Source organism: Carassius gibelio, chromosome A18 (assembly GCF_023724105.1).
Source record: "Carassius gibelio isolate Cgi1373 ecotype wild population from Czech Republic chromosome A18, carGib1.2-hapl.c, whole genome shotgun sequence".
Taxonomy (NCBI): domain Eukaryota; kingdom Metazoa; phylum Chordata; class Actinopteri; order Cypriniformes; family Cyprinidae; genus Carassius; species Carassius gibelio.
Window position 1 is genome coordinate 1,167,726 of NC_068388.1, and position 17,412 is coordinate 1,185,137.

General features: G+C 34.1%; 1 protein-coding gene across 1 annotated transcript in view; it reads right to left on the reverse strand.

Moving 5' to 3' along the window:
- Positions 1 to 4,192: 4,192 nt before the first annotated feature.
- The window catches only part of LOC127934516 (AT-rich interactive domain-containing protein 3B), a 38,544-nt gene continuing 25,324 nt past the window's right edge, over positions 4,193 to 17,412 (reverse strand). The window contains exons 5-9 of the mRNA XM_052531947.1: positions 10,607 to 10,790; positions 8,926 to 9,185; positions 7,153 to 7,410; positions 6,626 to 6,715; positions 4,193 to 5,579 (exon numbers count right to left, since the gene is read on the reverse strand). Coding sequence (XP_052387907.1) covers positions 5,440 to 5,579; positions 6,626 to 6,715; positions 7,153 to 7,410; positions 8,926 to 9,185; positions 10,607 to 10,790 — 932 coding nt within the window. The 3' untranslated portion in view covers positions 4,193 to 5,439. The remainder of the gene's footprint in view (positions 5,580 to 6,625; positions 6,716 to 7,152; positions 7,411 to 8,925; positions 9,186 to 10,606; positions 10,791 to 17,412) is intronic.

Genomic DNA, 17,412 nt, shown 5'->3' on the forward strand with positions numbered 1-17,412 from the left:
CCTGGTGGTATTAACCTCGATTAGGGTGTGTATATTATAGATGAGCAAACAGGATGTGACTGACAACATCAGCTGTTTAGTAACTTTATAAGCACATTGAAAATGATTGGTTTGCCTTTTTCCGAATGCTGTGGCTGCCAGATGACCTTGCAATCATTTAGATACCAGATAAAAAACTGATTTACCTGTTAAACATGTGAAATGCATGAGATATATTTTATCTGCTTGATTATCCTGTAGCTAGTGTCATGCTGTGATGATGATTAAACAAAAAAGACAATTTAGGATAAGTTGGGAGGTAGTGAATAAGAATTTTTCGTCCAATTTAAAATTCACCATTTATCTCTAAGGTAGATGTAAAGTGTATTGCAATTCAAATTCACGAACATCTGTCCAGTAATAACTTGTAGGAAACATTCGAATCTGGTTTTCGTCCCCACCACAGCACTGAGAGCGCTCTTCAGGATATCCAATGATCTACCGTTGGCAGCTGACTCTGGGCTTTTAACTCTACTTGTCCTTCTTGACTTGAGTGCTGCCTTTGATACTGTCTCATATAACATATTTATTGACAGATTAGTCTCCATTGGTATTACTGACACTGCTCTGTCTTGGATTAGGTCATATCTATCTGGACGCAGTCAGCATATTCAATTAAAAGGTTTTAGTACAAGAACATCTACAGTTACCACTGGTGTTCCCCAGGGTTCTGTTTTGGGCCCGCTTCTTTTCATCATATATATGCTCCCACTTGGTGATATTGTAAGGAAATATGGTATTAATTTTCACTGTTATGCGGGTGACACCCAACTTTACCTGTGTGCCAAACCCACCGGTTCTTTTCCTACGCCATCTTTGTCAATCTGTTTAGCTGAAATTAAAGACTGGCTTTCAGTGAACTTGGTTTCAACTTACTACGATGGGTGCCAGATCTTTTAGTTATGTTGCCCCCCGCCTATGGAACTCTCTTCCCCTCGATGTTCGCAACAGCGAGTGTTTGTTGACTTTTAAAACACGTCTTAAGACATATCTGTGTGTTTTGTCTTATGCAGTGACCTGTATATTGCTTGTAAAGTGACCTTGGGTGTTCTGAAAGGCGCTATTTTCAAGAATTTTAATTCTTAATTTGGTCCTAAAACATACAGAATATTCTCATATATTAAAGTTACAAAATAGAAAAATCACAATCTGTGATGTCAAATGTATTTAGTATTCGAGTGTCTAGAGCTTCATTTATTGAAGGTTAAAAGTTTTAGAAGGCATTTCACTGCGTGCATTAACTTGAAATGGTACAGAATCAGCCATATTGGAAAAAAGAAGACAGAAAACATACAAAAACAAAATTAAATCACACAGACGAAGATCTAGAGGAAAGCTTTATCTTAACATACACGTTCAAAAAAACCTGAGAACCATGTCTTATACAGCAAACTCGAAACGTTTAACTTGTTTTAATGGGAAAAAGCTGCACTTTAAAATACAACCAGCACAAACCAGTTCATTAAGTATTCACATTCTCATAAATGTGCCTTTTAATTAAAAAAGCCATGCACAAAACCCACTAAAGACGTATGAACTTAAACTAAGAAAACAGACACTTGATTTAAAAACCGAACAGCACATGACTGTCAATCTGACTCTGTGCGCACGAGCGCCACCTCACGGCGAAGCAGAATCTGATAACTAGCCTACGACTGAAACAGAAATATGATGATAAATATAAAAAGATAATTCCCAGCAACACATAGGCTAACTAGGCCCAACATTCATCACGTTATAATCTGTAAACTACGACTGATTGTATTATTGAACAGTAAATCTTACAAGCGGTTAGCAGAGAATATTAAGCCCCGAAGTGCATTCTGGGATACACTACAACATTCACACGCATAGTGATGTTATGAAATTCATCTTGCTCTCTTTTAACTACTGAGGACGGTTGTTTTGCATGAATCCTAATTTATATTTGATGTATATTTTGTTCTGTTTTTAATCAATGTGACTGCAATACTTTTTATGTCTTGAAATGTTAAATCAACTAAATAAATACAGGCGTCACGTGACCTGGACGTTGACTGCATTCCTGGATCAAGTTATTCCTAAAAAAAAAAAAAAAAGACACATAGTTTCTTCTTTATACCCAAAAACTAATCATATAGGGATGAAGAAATCAAATGTTAAAAACCTGTACAGAAGGACCACTGGGCTGTGTGGAAGCTTATTTCCACCAAAACAATCTCGCAAAGGTGACTTTTATTTTGTCGGAAGTCTGATATTTCGCTTTTTTTTTTGCCACTGAGATAAATAGACAAAGTTAATGTAAATTTGCCACTGAGATAAATAGACAAAGTTAATGTAAAAAAATAAAATAAAATAATAAAAATAATAAAATAATGTAAAAAAATTCAAATTCAACATAAAAAAAAAAAAAAAAAAAAAATCACAATTACCTTTCTAATTGTATTATTCCATTAGTTCCATTACTGGGAACGTATCACATTGTTCCTGGATTCTGGAAAACGTTTTTAAAGCATTAGACACAGTCACAAAAACAAAAACAAGAAATATAAAACTGGGACCAAGAATCTGCACAAGGCTTTTAATCCAGTTCAAACAGAAGAAGAGCTGCAGCAAACATAAAAGATCAGAGCTGGAACAGAGAAGAATCAAAGTCCTGAGAACAGACAGAAAGCACATCGATATGGCCTTCAAACCTCATCTGGACCGGACAGAGATGAGAGTACATCACAATCACACAGACCCGTTAAATCAAGCGTTCCTAAAACAGCATCGCGGTGACCTTTGACCTGTGAAGCTGAGGTCATCCGGTCTTTGGTTTCTAGCTGAGCAGCAGCTGAAGGCAGTTTGATTCGGTTACGGTGAGCAGGTTTGGCCACCTGATTGTACAAACGCAACAGTTCACGTTTGGTTTTGCCAAAGACACAAAGAGAAAGCAAGTCCAGCTCGAGGGATTCACGTCCAGCATTCCGGATTCTGCGCAGGAACGGGAACGTCGTCATGGCAGCTTGAGGTATGTAGTGTAAATCTCACAGCAGAGTCTGAGGTACTTCACCACTGAGTATGCATTTATATCATCTTAACAATAACGAGAGTTCACTTAAAAACATCACAGTACTTCCTGAGAGAGACGCCTTCCTGCTGCGGAAGGCAAACATGAGACACACACATCAGGCCCGGAGCGTCAGTGTGGATGGAGGAGGATGTGCTTCTGGAATGATTTGATGCTTACGCTGAGAACTTCATCACACCTTTCATGGGTGAATCTCACGAAACCTCGAAAATAACCCAAAGTCAACAGAAAGAAATAAGAAATCTTATTTTGCATTCAGAAAATGATTCTGATTTAGGCCTATCAAGATGTTTTGACTATTTTTTAATATTATATGCATATATATTTATATATATATAAAAAAGAGATATGTATAAAAATTGCATTTATAGATTATAAAATGTATGTAAATAAAATTTGGTTGCATATATTAAAATAGAAAAGAATTAAATGTAAAATATGTATGCAAATATGTGCGCACATATATATATATATATATATATATATATATATATATATATATATATATATAAAATAAAAAATTGTAATTAAAAAAAATTATATATGGGCATTGAAAATTGATTAATCATAACAAAATTAATAATAATAAAAAATTATATATATATATATATATATATATATATGTGTGTGTGTGTGTGTGTGTGTGTGTTTGTGTGTGTATGTGTGTGTGTGTGTGTGTGTGTGTGTTTATGTGTGTATGTACATATTTCTTAAATATATACACATGTAAACACAAACTTTTATTTTGGATGTGATTAATCATTTGACAGCCCTAATATATATATATATATATAAAATGCAAAATTTCTTATTTCCTATAAATTATTTTGATTTTCATGCGATCATGAGATTAACTTTGATATTCAATAATTCAAATATAAAAAAAAGAAATAAACATGTATGCAAATATGTGCATAAACATTTATGTATTAAGAAATAATAATGATAAAAAAAGAAAATATATATATATATTTTTTCATGAGATTCACCCACGTTTAAAGCCTGCACTGAGATCCAGCTGAAATAATTAGTCTGAGCAGATCCCAGAGAAGAGACTTCCAGCTGATTTCTGAGGTATATGACATCATCAAACGAACGCGCTTCCGAACAGCAGATTTATTCCCATGAACCTGACAGCGAGGTCCCGTCCTAAAACCCCGCCAGCGTTTCTGACCCTGACGCACTGAAACCAATTCTACAAAACAAATTCAACTCATTCAGAGAAAGCCTAAACTACAGATCCTGAGGTAAAAGACATCCCTGTAACGTTCCCCCACTGAATGTTTGATATATGAATGTAAAACCTTGAGTGAAAAAGATCATTCAGGAAAAATAAAATAGGAAAACAGATCAAAACACACTCTAAATAAAAATATTCAAGTTCTGTAAAACCTGCCCGTCTTTGGCTGAAGGTTCTGATTGTATTTAGCGTTTTCTAAAAGACGCTGGACATCGTTCATGAAACACGAGGATCTTCTGCATGAATCCCATCTTCTGTTACTGTTGCGTTGAATTGATTGTGACTTTTACATAAGACTGTCTCGTGATTCGTGAATGAGGTCCAGCCACGTTACTTTTGCACATGTTTCCATGTGTGTCCATGTGCGAAACTGCAAATACACGACCGGTCAAGAGTTTGAGACTCTTCATGTTTTAAAGAAGTCTCTTCTGCTCATCAAGGCTGCAATTATTTGATCAAAAATACAGAAAAATACAGTAATCTTGCAAAATGTTATTACAATATAAAATAATGGTTTCTTTTTGAATATCCTTTAAAATATAATTTATTTCTGTGATGCTCCGCTGTATTTCCAGCATCGTTCCTCCAGTCTTCAGTGTCACATGATCTTCAGAAATCATGAAAATATGATGATTTATTATTACAGAAATAAAATATTTACTGACTCCAAACTTTTGAACTGTAGTGAATATTGTTAGAAAATATTTAGATTTTAAATAAATGCTCTTCTTTTTAACTTTTTATTCATCAAAGAATCCTGAGTATCACAGGTTGCAAAAAAATATTAAGCATCAAAACTGTAATAAATCATATTATTATAGAAGATCATGTGACACTGAAGACTGGAGGAATGATGCTGAAAACACAGATGCACATCACAGAAATACATTTTATTTTAATGTATATTAAAATAGAAACACATTATTTTACCTCATACATTTCTCCTGTAGCTTTGATGAGCAGAAACATCAGAAATCGTTCTGACCCCAAACTTTTGACCGGTCGTGTGTGTCTGCAAACATGATGTGGACAGGAGAAAATGAGGTACTGGTTGTGCAACGGTTTGACTTTCAGCAATCAGTGACTGGAGAGCCAACCGGCAGACGGGTTACGGGGAGCCCCGCCCCTTGGAGGAGGAGGAAGAGGCGGGGCTTTGGCTGGGGGCGGAGCTAGAGAAGGTGAAGCTGGGTCCTGCTGGAGGAGCGTGAGACACATTCACACTCGCAGACTTCTGAGCCAACAGAGTTCCTGCGATAAAACACAAATGAGATTAAAACTCCTACAATTCACTCTCAACCCCAGGGACACTTTCAACATAACTTCTTTTCTTATAGCATTTCAATATTTTAGCAACACATTCACGTTTACGATTCAAATAAACATTAACTTAACATTAACTGTTTTATTTCAACCAGATGCCAAAGTAACATTTGACAACTTGATGTACTAAAATAATATAAATTATATATATGTTAGCCCTATATATTTTAATCATTGAGTATATACGTTTATATAAACATACATGTAAATATAACATTAATATTTATAAATTACATGTATATAGAAATATATGTAATTATTATATAAATATTTATTTATGATTATTATTTATATATAATATATATTATATAAATACATACACACACACACACATATATGCAATACTTCTTATTTTCTATACATTTTCTTTAGATTTTCATGTGATCATGAGATTGACTTTTATATTAAATTATTAGAATATAAAATATTTATGCATTACAAATTTATATATACATATGAAACTTGATATACTTTGACTTGATGGACTAAAATAATACAAACTAAAACTGGAATAAAAATTTATAAATACAATGTAGACACATATATATATATATATATATATATATATATATATATATATATATATATATATATATATATATATATATATATATATATATAAAGACAAAAACACACAACAAAATAACTAAAACATTAACTAAAATTAAAATGAAAAATACAAAAACAAAACCTTATTTAACATAGTAAAAAAACAATGGTCTCTGAATGATACTAAAATAACACTGGTTTTAAGAACCAAATAAAACTGAATAATGATCTTAACAATAATGACAATGAAAAAGAAAGAAATGTACTGTAAAATAATAGCCTTTAAACATTTCAAATGCTTGAGCTTTTATTTTGGCGGAATACTGCTACAGCTCTGCTAACATCTGTCCACAAAAATGTCGAACCCCCATCTGGGAAACCCTGCTCTACGCAATGCATTCTGGGATTTGTTTAGTAAGCGATACCTGAGTAGACGATGCCGTTGACTTCCACCGACACGCTGACACTCGCCGCTCCGCTGGAGGAAATACTCACGGCCAGATCCTGCTTCTCATCTACACACACAAACACTCATTAGAAAACAGAGGGTTCCGGTCCTTGACTCTGATTGGCTGAGACACGTTCAGAGCTGCTGTACATTACAAAGTAACAAAGTAACATACAGCTTTGTTTACGTTTGTGTGTTGCTCGGCAACCACTCTGTTACAACCACAACTGTTTCTGAGGAGCTACATTGTTTGGTGGAAGAATACTGTTTTTATTCATATCTCTACACTTTATTGGCTCTGTTTTATTTTGTGAAACCGTACTATGTATATGGAATAACCGTTTTTTTTTAACCCTGTGAAGCAGTGGTTTACAGTGAATGTATAACATCTCGTGCCTAACAATGCCCCATAGCGGTTATAAATTCACTGTAAACCACAGCTTCACAGGGATTACTGCTTTATTAACACACACACACACACACACATCTGTCTGTCGCACTGACCCCTGGCCGGAGCTCCGGGACGCAGGTTGACGGGGATCTGCGAGGCCATGGCGAGCAGGTTGTGCTGGAAGGCCTGCTGCATGAGTCTCTGCTGCTCCTCGGCCAGACGCAGCATCTTTCTCTCCGGTGCCTCCGTCTCCAGCTTCTCTCGGAGCTGCTCCAGTGTCGCGGCCCGCGCCAGACCCGCCATCTGCTGCTGCCCCATCACCATCGCCACGGAGGACGAGCGGCCCGCCAGCAGAGACGAGACCGCATCGTCTGCAGGAGAGAGAGGGAGAGAACGCATCGGATCAGAAACACACACCTGTGTACGTGCACAACATTAGATTCTGCATCAGTGCAACTAGGTGTAAAAGTGAATTAATGCAATCAACACAACACAAGTGTCAATTTAGTATCATTGACATACTGTTATTTTGTTTTTAGTTCTAGTTTTAGCCATTTTGATGTTCGATTTTTTTAAAATGTTTAAAATAAATTTTGTCTATATATTTATTTCAGCTAGTTGCAAAAGCAACAGTTTACATTAAAATGTATTTAGTTTCACTTGATGAAGATTTATTAAAGAAACTAAAACTGGAATAAAGTTTAATAAGTATAATATAGACATAAAAAAACTAAGATTGTAATAAAAAAAAAAATTCTAAATATAAATAAAAACTCAAATAGTATCTCGATGATACTAAGAAACAAAATAAAAAAATACTGGTTTAAGAACCAAATAAAATCCATTAAAAGGAATAGAATTATTATTATTTTTAATATTATTAAATAAGTTTTAATTTTCATTAATATTATTTTTTTTTGTGTTTTTATTTTATTTTATTACTTAAAAAATTATATAGTTTTAACTATGTGTATATTTGTATAAATGTTTATTTATTAGTTATAGTTCATTTAGTTTGAGTTATTTTAGTGAAATAAACAAAATTGAAATAGAAATTTTGCCACGACAATTATCTTGAACAAAATAAGTTTGTGTTTTTAAAATTTTTCTTCAGTGACGGTTTATTTTACCTTAAGTAACAAAAATGTTTTTGTTGTTTATATGTGCTATTAGTTTTAGTTGGAATTAAAAATAATAAACCTGTTTTTATTTTCTTTAGCATACTGCTGTTTAAAAATGGCAATAAACCACTCGAGGTTGTGATTTTCTACACAATATCCATCAGTTAACACAATATAAAAACTATCTTAACCGAAACAGTGCAGATAATGACTGTGTGTGAGCGAAATTAATAATAAGAACAGTAAAAAAGAGGTTATTCTTTCTGAAACAGCCCTTTTGCACATGGCACGTTTAGGTTGAAATGCTGCGATAATCAGCAAGTGGAGAAACACACGAAACTTCTGGTTAATGTGTGTGTGTGTGTGTGTGTGAGAATATAAAAAAAGAGAACTAGTGTAAATGTCTGAAGATGCAGTTCATGTCAGAGTCAACAGGAGGCGCTGCAACACAACAAACACACCACACTGAAAGATTCAGGACATTCTGTTTCTATTATCAAGCACTAAAACAGCATGAACTCCAGCATGTGTCCAATCTCTGCACGGACCAACACACTCTTTAAAAACAATAACTATAAGTCCTGTAGCTTTAAGCAGGTCTGTCATGATTATTACTTAATAACTGTCTGATCGTGGTTATTTGATCTCACTGCAATTATTCAAGATAGCTGTGCAGTTTAAACTTCAGTTATGTTTTGTTCATGCTTCTGCCAGTTTGTGATGATGACACATTTTTAACTATATATATATTTTTGCATCACTCACCCAGTCCCTTCTTCAGAGATGGCCCCGGGGACGCCTGCAGTCCGTTCAGGGCCCCCATGGCTCCCAGTGCTGACAGATGCATCTTGGGCGGGGTCAGGAGGTGAGGGGCGGAGCCGGGGGAGGGGCTAAAGCGGAACAGGCTGTTGCTGTAACTGGGTCGACGGCCTTCACGCCGGTTGCTGTCGATGGCGGCCTGCAGCTCGCTGGGAGAACTCAACGCCTTCCGCTCGCACTCGTACGGATACAGATACTTCATATACCTGAGACAGAGAAACAACACCAAACACATGAGCACAACCTAATAAAATCTAGGGATTTTATTCACATTTTGTTTAGCAAAAACTTGGAGGACAATACATTTAAATTTAGTGCGGTCGCTCCAGGCAATCTTTCATTATTCACAACAAATTAATCACAACAAAGTGCAGTGCTTCTTGGAACATGATGTATGATTTACATAAACACTGTTGTTTATGCATCAAATGAATGTAAACAGTTGGGATAAAGTTAGATGTGCATCAATGTATTGGATTCATTATTTCAGTCTTAAAGTGACAGCAGCCTAATTTCTTCCATCGTGTTGACCCTCTAACTCTAGCACTCTCTATTCTAATTCTATTCTTTAAAAAACACTTATCCCTTTTAGACTTGCGCTCTATTCAATTTCTGGTTGTTCTCTTAAGAAAAAAAACTTTCTAACCTTTTATTATTCTATCTGTTTTCTTATCATTTATTATACAATTTACAAAAGCAAAAAAAAAACTTTAACACTAGCTTGCTCTATTCTATCGATTTTCTTTTTATTTATTATATTATTTAAAAGCCCTTGCTATCTGTACTGCGTTTAAACTAACTGAGACTAAGTTGTTTGGATAAAAGTGTGTGCTAAATGAGTAAATGTAATGTAATGTAATAATTCTTTTTTAATAATAATAATTTAATAAAAGGCCAAAAATTATGTTAAATACTGCCATGAAATCAGCTATTTTGAAAGCAAAAATTAATAAATAAATAAAAAACTAAAAACAATTGGTAAACAAACAAACAAATAAATAATATCAGAATTTGGTTTAGAATTTATAAAAATAGCAGCTATATATATATATATATATTATGTTAATAACTGCCACAAAATCTGACATATTGCAAAAAAATAAAATAAAATATAATAGTAATGATAAACAAATAAATAAAGTATATAAAATATATAAGCAAAGTATATAAAAGTATATAAAATGCAATGTATACCTACAGTTGCATAATATTGTAAATGTAGTAATCATAATTATATAAAAAATAATTATAAAAAATAAAAAAAAATCACCAAAATTCTGAAAATTACCGGCCCAAATTCATCAATTTTTTACTGGGGAAAAACCCTTGTGGGACTGATGTGTTGTACTGCACACTTATTACCAGCTGAAAGCATCATAAATTTAGTTGCAACTCAATCCAGGCACAGAGAGAGTTCCTGCATCCACCCCCACACTGAAGCCATCCAAATCAAATCAGCAGATCAATAAATCAATAAATCTTTCACCTCAAGCTAATTAGTGGGAGGCAGAATGTGATGTGAAGAGACGAGAAACAGCAAAGAGAGATCTGTTTAGGAGCGCCTCAAAGATATAAACCATCTATATCTAGTGTTTTCTGTTTTTGATGTGGGCCGTGTGTGTCGTACTGTGTGCGGAGTGTGAATGCGGCGCTGGTGATGGACGTGGGCAGGTTGAGACCCTTGGTGATCTCTCTCCAGATCTTCTTGTTGATGACCTCCACCAGTCCGCCCTTCTCCGTCACCAGCTTGTACAGCATGTACAGATCCAGAACCTGCTTCGCCATGATGGGGATCCTGTTCACCGGAGTCCCTGCGCACACACCAACACAACCATCAAATACACCAAAACCATTCAGAAGACAATAAATCACTCGTGGCCGTATAATACAGTGATTTTACTGCCTCACATCACGCCTAACACAGCTTAACTGTGGTTAAATCGCTGTAACGCATGACTGCATTCATAAATCAGTGCCAAGAGGAACATAACAAAAGACACCCAACCCATGAAGAATAAATCACAATAATCCTAATAAACACTCCTCTGTGGGGTCACACAGTTCACTGTGGGATGTGTGTGGTGGCCTAGCAACATAACTATCAATGATCAATGAACAGCATGTTAATATAGAACTCAACTAATGTGTGTGTGTGTGTGTGTGTGTGTGTGTGTGTGTGTGTGTGTGTACAGGCTCATCCAATCAGATGACAGAATCTGAAACATCTGATTATAATTATATATTCTATAAAGTAAACAGTAGATTAGAAATTACTTTTTTATTGACATGGAAATATGTTTTGATAGACATTGTTTATTCACTGTTGCTGCATCTAAATTTTTTATTCAAATATAAATGACATATTAAAATTGTATACATGGAAAATGAATGAAAAAAAGTAAAATTTTACTTTGCAAAAAATATGCACTAAATTTAAATGTGAAGTTTCTTTTTTTGTGCTATATATATTTTATTTTAATATTTACCAGTGTTATTTTAGTTTCTTTTTCTTTTCTTTTTTTCATTATGTACCTGTACCCTTTATGAATATTTTGTGATAGATTTTTTTTTTTTTATTTAGCTTTAATTTATTCTTCCTTTAGGTTTAATTAAATTTGAGTTTTTATTTATTAACAGTTAATAATATTACTTCATCAGGCTATTTTAGTTAGTTTAAGTTAATGATAACAAGCCTTATATATATATATATATATATATATATATATATATATATATATATATATATATATATATATATATATATATACATACACACACACATACACATTTTTATACATCAGTTAAAAAAATCTTAAATATTTACTCTTAAACATTGTTTTTCAATGATTTTTCTTAAACAACAAACAATAATAAAGATAAAAGAATATCGACAACATTAAGCAAAAAATAGGAGCTTTTTTCAATTATGTTTAAAAAACAAAACAAAACAAAAAAAAAACAGTAAAACATCAAAACCCCATGTTTAATTTTTACTCCACAAACGCATTGAAATGCTTTTGCCAGATGTTTTGTTTGTATAGAGGTGAGAGTTCGAGTCGCCCACCGCAGCACTTCAAAAGACACAGGTGGGCTACAGACGGAAAAATACATATTAGCCTGCTTTACGCAAACAAGCTTAACCTGGATAACAGATCCAACCCGCCCCAGACTTTTGATAGCCATGCATTATTCTTGTCAACAGCTTATCTTCAGGTCAGGGGCGGGTGGAGACGTTTGCTGTAGAGTTAAACTCCCACATGTAAAGTACACAGCGGCTCCCTCTGATCGTCCTCTGAAATAAAACCCATTTATGAATCTATAGTAAAACCGCCTGATGTGATGCCTTCAGACACAAAAGCACAGCTGAACAGGGTAAAAATGTTAACTGAAAGATTTCACAATACCTTCCCTAGTTAATTAATCACAGGACATAAGGAAAATTGTTTTTTTATTACAAGTTTTTTTAAATGTTTTGATTAAATATGCCAATTACGCATTATCTCACATGCATTAATTTTAATCCAAACATTGGATAAATCCAGGTTCAAAACTCTTTGATTGTGTTGACATATTAGACTTAAAGGTTTTTATAGAGGGGATTTTGGATTTCTCTTTTAAACACTGAAGAAATCAGAAAATACTCTCAGCAAACATAAATATTTTCACTATGTTTTTAGGAATAAAATTAGGAATAAAATCAGTGTGAATGATATATGAACAAACCCCTCAGTAGAAACCTTCTGAATATAGAGAGGAACAAAACTGTAAGTTTTGGTGTTTGTAACTGTTACTAAAGTGGAGAAACAAACTCACAGCCTTTAAATAAATGCATTTTCACCACGTTTTAAGGATTAAAATGTTGTAAAAACCAGTGTGAGTGATATTAAAACAAACCCCTCAGTAAAAACCTTCAGAATATAGAGAGGAATAAATCTCTAAGTTTTGGTGTATGTGAGTGCTGCTGATTTGGAGAAAAAACTCAAAATAGGCTTAAAAATAGGCTTTAAAAATACGTATAGTTAATTAAGATGCAATTAGATAAAAGTGCAATAATAAAACCAGGCATGAACAAACCTTCCAGTGCAAACCTTCAAAATATAGAGAGGCACAAAACCCTAAGTTTTGCTTTATGTAAGAAAACATTTAAAGGTATGAATTGCTTTTTTTTTAAATCAACAGACGTGAATAGATAATGTGAAATAGATGCTCTCTTTTCACTAGTCTGAAAAAAACATAAAATAAAACATTATGGAAGCAGAATAGACCAAAATCTCAAAATTAATAAGTGCCTGATTATCACAGAAGGGCAGAAACACAAGTAACACACACAAACTTTGATGTGATTCTTATCAACAGGGTCCTGGAGAAACAATTCACATGACGGCTTTACGATCTCTCCCTACAAAGCAAAACATAAAACAGAAATGCAAGAATGTGCAATGAAAAACAGTCAAAGTTTAAAGGTCGTGTGACGCGCCCCGACACGCACACATGACAACAAAAGGCTTCAGATGCCTGTGAATGTTTGAAACTCAGCATTATGGGAGAACATGCGTGTCTTTAGAGCAGCCGGTATATTTCAGAGCACGGTTTATCATCTGGTCCAGAAACATCTCTACAGTTCACCGATGCCTCTGACCACCAACACAACATCAAACAATTAGTACAATCGCAAGGGTCAAAGGTCAGCCTTAGGTTATTGATGCCTGAATTAAAACGCTGGTCAGCAGGAAGCCAGGCTTTTATAGGTCCACGCGCACACAGAGACTAGAGAATGGACTACAGACAATAGAAACAACCCTGAATGATTAATACTGACTGCAGCTTCATCACACATGATAACCGTACGCTAGTACTAGCTACAACACAACAGCTGAGGAGAATTAGCGGGATGCTAAATACAAACACTGCCATTCGTTTAGGACCTGTGAGATTTTTTTTATGTTTTTTTTTTTTGAAGAAATCTCTTCTGTTTAGCAATGCTGCATTTATTTGATAAAAAATACTGTACATTTGTTAAATATATTTTTACAATTTAATATAGCTGTTTCTATTGTGAATATCTGTTAAAAATATATTTTATTCCAGTGATCTAAGCTGAATTTTCAGCATCTTATTCCAATCTTCAGTGTCCCATGATCCTTCAGAAATAATTGTAATATGCAGATTTCACAATATTACTGTTTTTATTGTATCTCTCTCTCTCTCTCTTAAATTATATAATATACTATTGTTCTCTCTCTATGTATATCAGATCATAAGTTAGATTGAGTCTGCTACTAAACGAAGCTCTCTGTTGCTGGTTAGTTAACCCTCTCAGACAGTAACTAAATAAACAGGGTACATTCACAGTTGCTGAGGCCTGTAGTTCAGTGTGGCGCCACTGTTAGCTGAGAGCCGCGTTCTGATTGGCCCCAGGCTGACCCTCCCATTATGCCTTGCTGGGTTGATTTTCCCAGTGGGACAGGCCCATCAGGAGCGGAGTGATTAATGGCAGGCGGGGTCAGAGGTCACGCTGGTGGGAAGTGCTGCGGTTGAGGCCCCAGAAGGCCCCTCCCACGTCTCGTACTTCTGTTTGCACATGAAGAGCATCAGGAGAACGCCAGAAAACACAAGCTGAAGGACATCACTGAACAATATAACATCTGTCAACACAAGTCTACTGCTTTTCACGAACAACTATCATCAGGGGTGAGATGTTGGACTGTCTGAAAATACATGAGAAAGCAACCTTAAGGTGAATTCAGGTATAAATTGGGCCACTTTTCTTTCTTTTATTAACCCTATTTAAATAAATAATGGTAGTGTTCTGACCCACTCTACTACAGTCATTAAGTTGTAGCTTTTTAAGAAGAAATTTGAAAAAAAAAAAAAAAAAAAAAAAAAAATATATATATATATATATATATATATATATATATATATATATATATATATATATATATATATATATATATATATATATATATATATATATATATATAAACTATTTTTTTAGACAAATATATATATATATAAATTTTTTTTTTTTTTTTTTTGTTGAAAAGAATTGGAACACACACACACACACACTCAACACACTTACACACACACACAAACAAGCATTTGGCAGATACTTTTATCAAAAGAAACATGCATTTTTTTTAAAATGAATGGAACCAATATATTCTATAAATATGGATCTATAATAAATTCTATATACATACAATATTAAAAAATAATATATACACTTAGCAGATACTTTTATCAAAAGTGACTTACAGTGCATTCAGATTACATTTTTGTTTTACCTTACCTGTGTTCCCTGGGATTCGAACCCAGAACCTTTTGTGTTGCTAACTCAATGCCCTACCACTGAGCCACAAAAACGACACAAGATACACAATTATCTTTAGATATAAAACTCCCTCTTCATTCAGTAACCCAGACAAAAACAGGAAGGTGAAGAGCCCTTGAGCTCCTCCACTCAATCAATACTCTGACATTCAGATATCCACATTAAATATGGCTGATTTCACATGACGGACGTGTGTGAATAATTCAGAGGCAGAGAGTGACAGGCTTGTTTTATTTTTAATGCCAGGTCAGGGACATAAAGGCAGCGCTCAATGACTGCAGGGAATCTGCTTTATTTAGTTTGTATCGTGCCACATGACAGATTTATTCAGAGCCAAGACGAGTGTGTGTGTGATCCAGCAGCAGGACAAACCTACAGTACTGTGTGTTTACATCTGACGAGAACAGAGAACACACACATTACTGCAGGAACATGCATGGATATTATAATACGTGTTCGTGCCAGAAACTAACTTGATCTATCCAAATCGAGTTGCAAACACGTTTCATGTTGACCGTGATGAGGAACATCCCGAAACCCTCAAAAAGAAACAAACCTGATCATGCCTCTTCCTCTGTGCAATATAATAACACACTCGATGGAAAACTACGTTGAAATATTTCCATACGCGCACAAAAACATGTCATACATGACAGAGAGAAAAACGAAAATCACAAGCAAATCCTGCCAGAAAAAACATTTCCATTTTCTGCATCAAATGAGTCGCATTTGTTTAGAAGAACTGAAGGAGCCGTCACTTTATTATCAGCCTCGCATCTTACTGTCTGTTAATAACGTCTGGGTCAGAAACGAGCATTAAACATCTGAACTAACCGCTGTAGAGAGACCAGAGACTGCCGAGTTATTAAGATTAATGCTGATTCACTATGATTTCACTAGACAGAAACATGATTTGAGGAATCATTCATCATGTCTGCAGCGAAAATGATTCAGAACTAATTATATATAGGGTTATTAGTCAATTAAAACCATAAAAAATGCTACTTTAAATAAAATAACCTGTAAATGAAATTTACTTTTAAACTGCACATGAAACCAAAATTATAAAAAAATAAAAAAATAAATAAATTATATATATATATATATATATATATATATATATATATATATATATTTGTAACTTTAAATAATATACACTTTAAAAGAAATAAAATAAAATAGATTTTTAGGCTGAACCACAGTTGTTATTTAATTTAAACCACACATAAATAAATAACTTCAAATAAAATAAACTTTAAATGAAATAAATGTATATTTTAAAATAAATTAATTATAGACAAAACCAGGGTTATTAGTTAATTAAAACAACAAAATTACTATAAATAAATTAATATTGACATACATTTTAATTTAAATGAAATATAATTTAATTAATTAATTTATCTGTAATTATTTAATCTATTTAAAATTTTCATTTTCATATAGTTTAACTTTATAGGCTAAAATAACTAAAACTAATACTGATTTTTTTTAAATAAATAATAATAAAAAAAGATATCAAAATAGGAAAACTCAAACAAAATATAATTTAAAAAAATTCTCAAATTCACATATCTCAGTGACACACAAAAGAAGAACGTCTGAAAATCAATAGTGTCTAAACTAGACTGGATGCAACTCTCCACAAACACGTTTTTGAGACATCTTTCAGGATATCTTGGCTTGTGTTCCACAGAAGAATAAAGGCAGTAATTTGACTCCTGAAGACGGGTCACCTGCACAGATAAACCCAAGAGGAGAGCAGGACACTCAAAAGACTCGACGGCGCGAAAAGTGAGACACCGATTTAAGTGTAACTAGAGTCAGTGTGATCCTCCGGGGAAGCAGAAGAGATCGGGATCTGATCAACACCTCACTGAAACACGAGAGGAACGAGAGAAATACAGATTATTCTGGAGCAGAAACACTGATGCTTTCACATCCTGATGAAGAGAGGAGATGCTCAGGGGTCACAGAGGTCACACACACACACTGTCAGAGGTCAAATAAAGAGAGCGACCCCCAGCGTAATCAATGAGTTAGATGAAGCCATCAGCATCAGCTGCTCTTCGCTTCACACACTACAGATCCGAAGC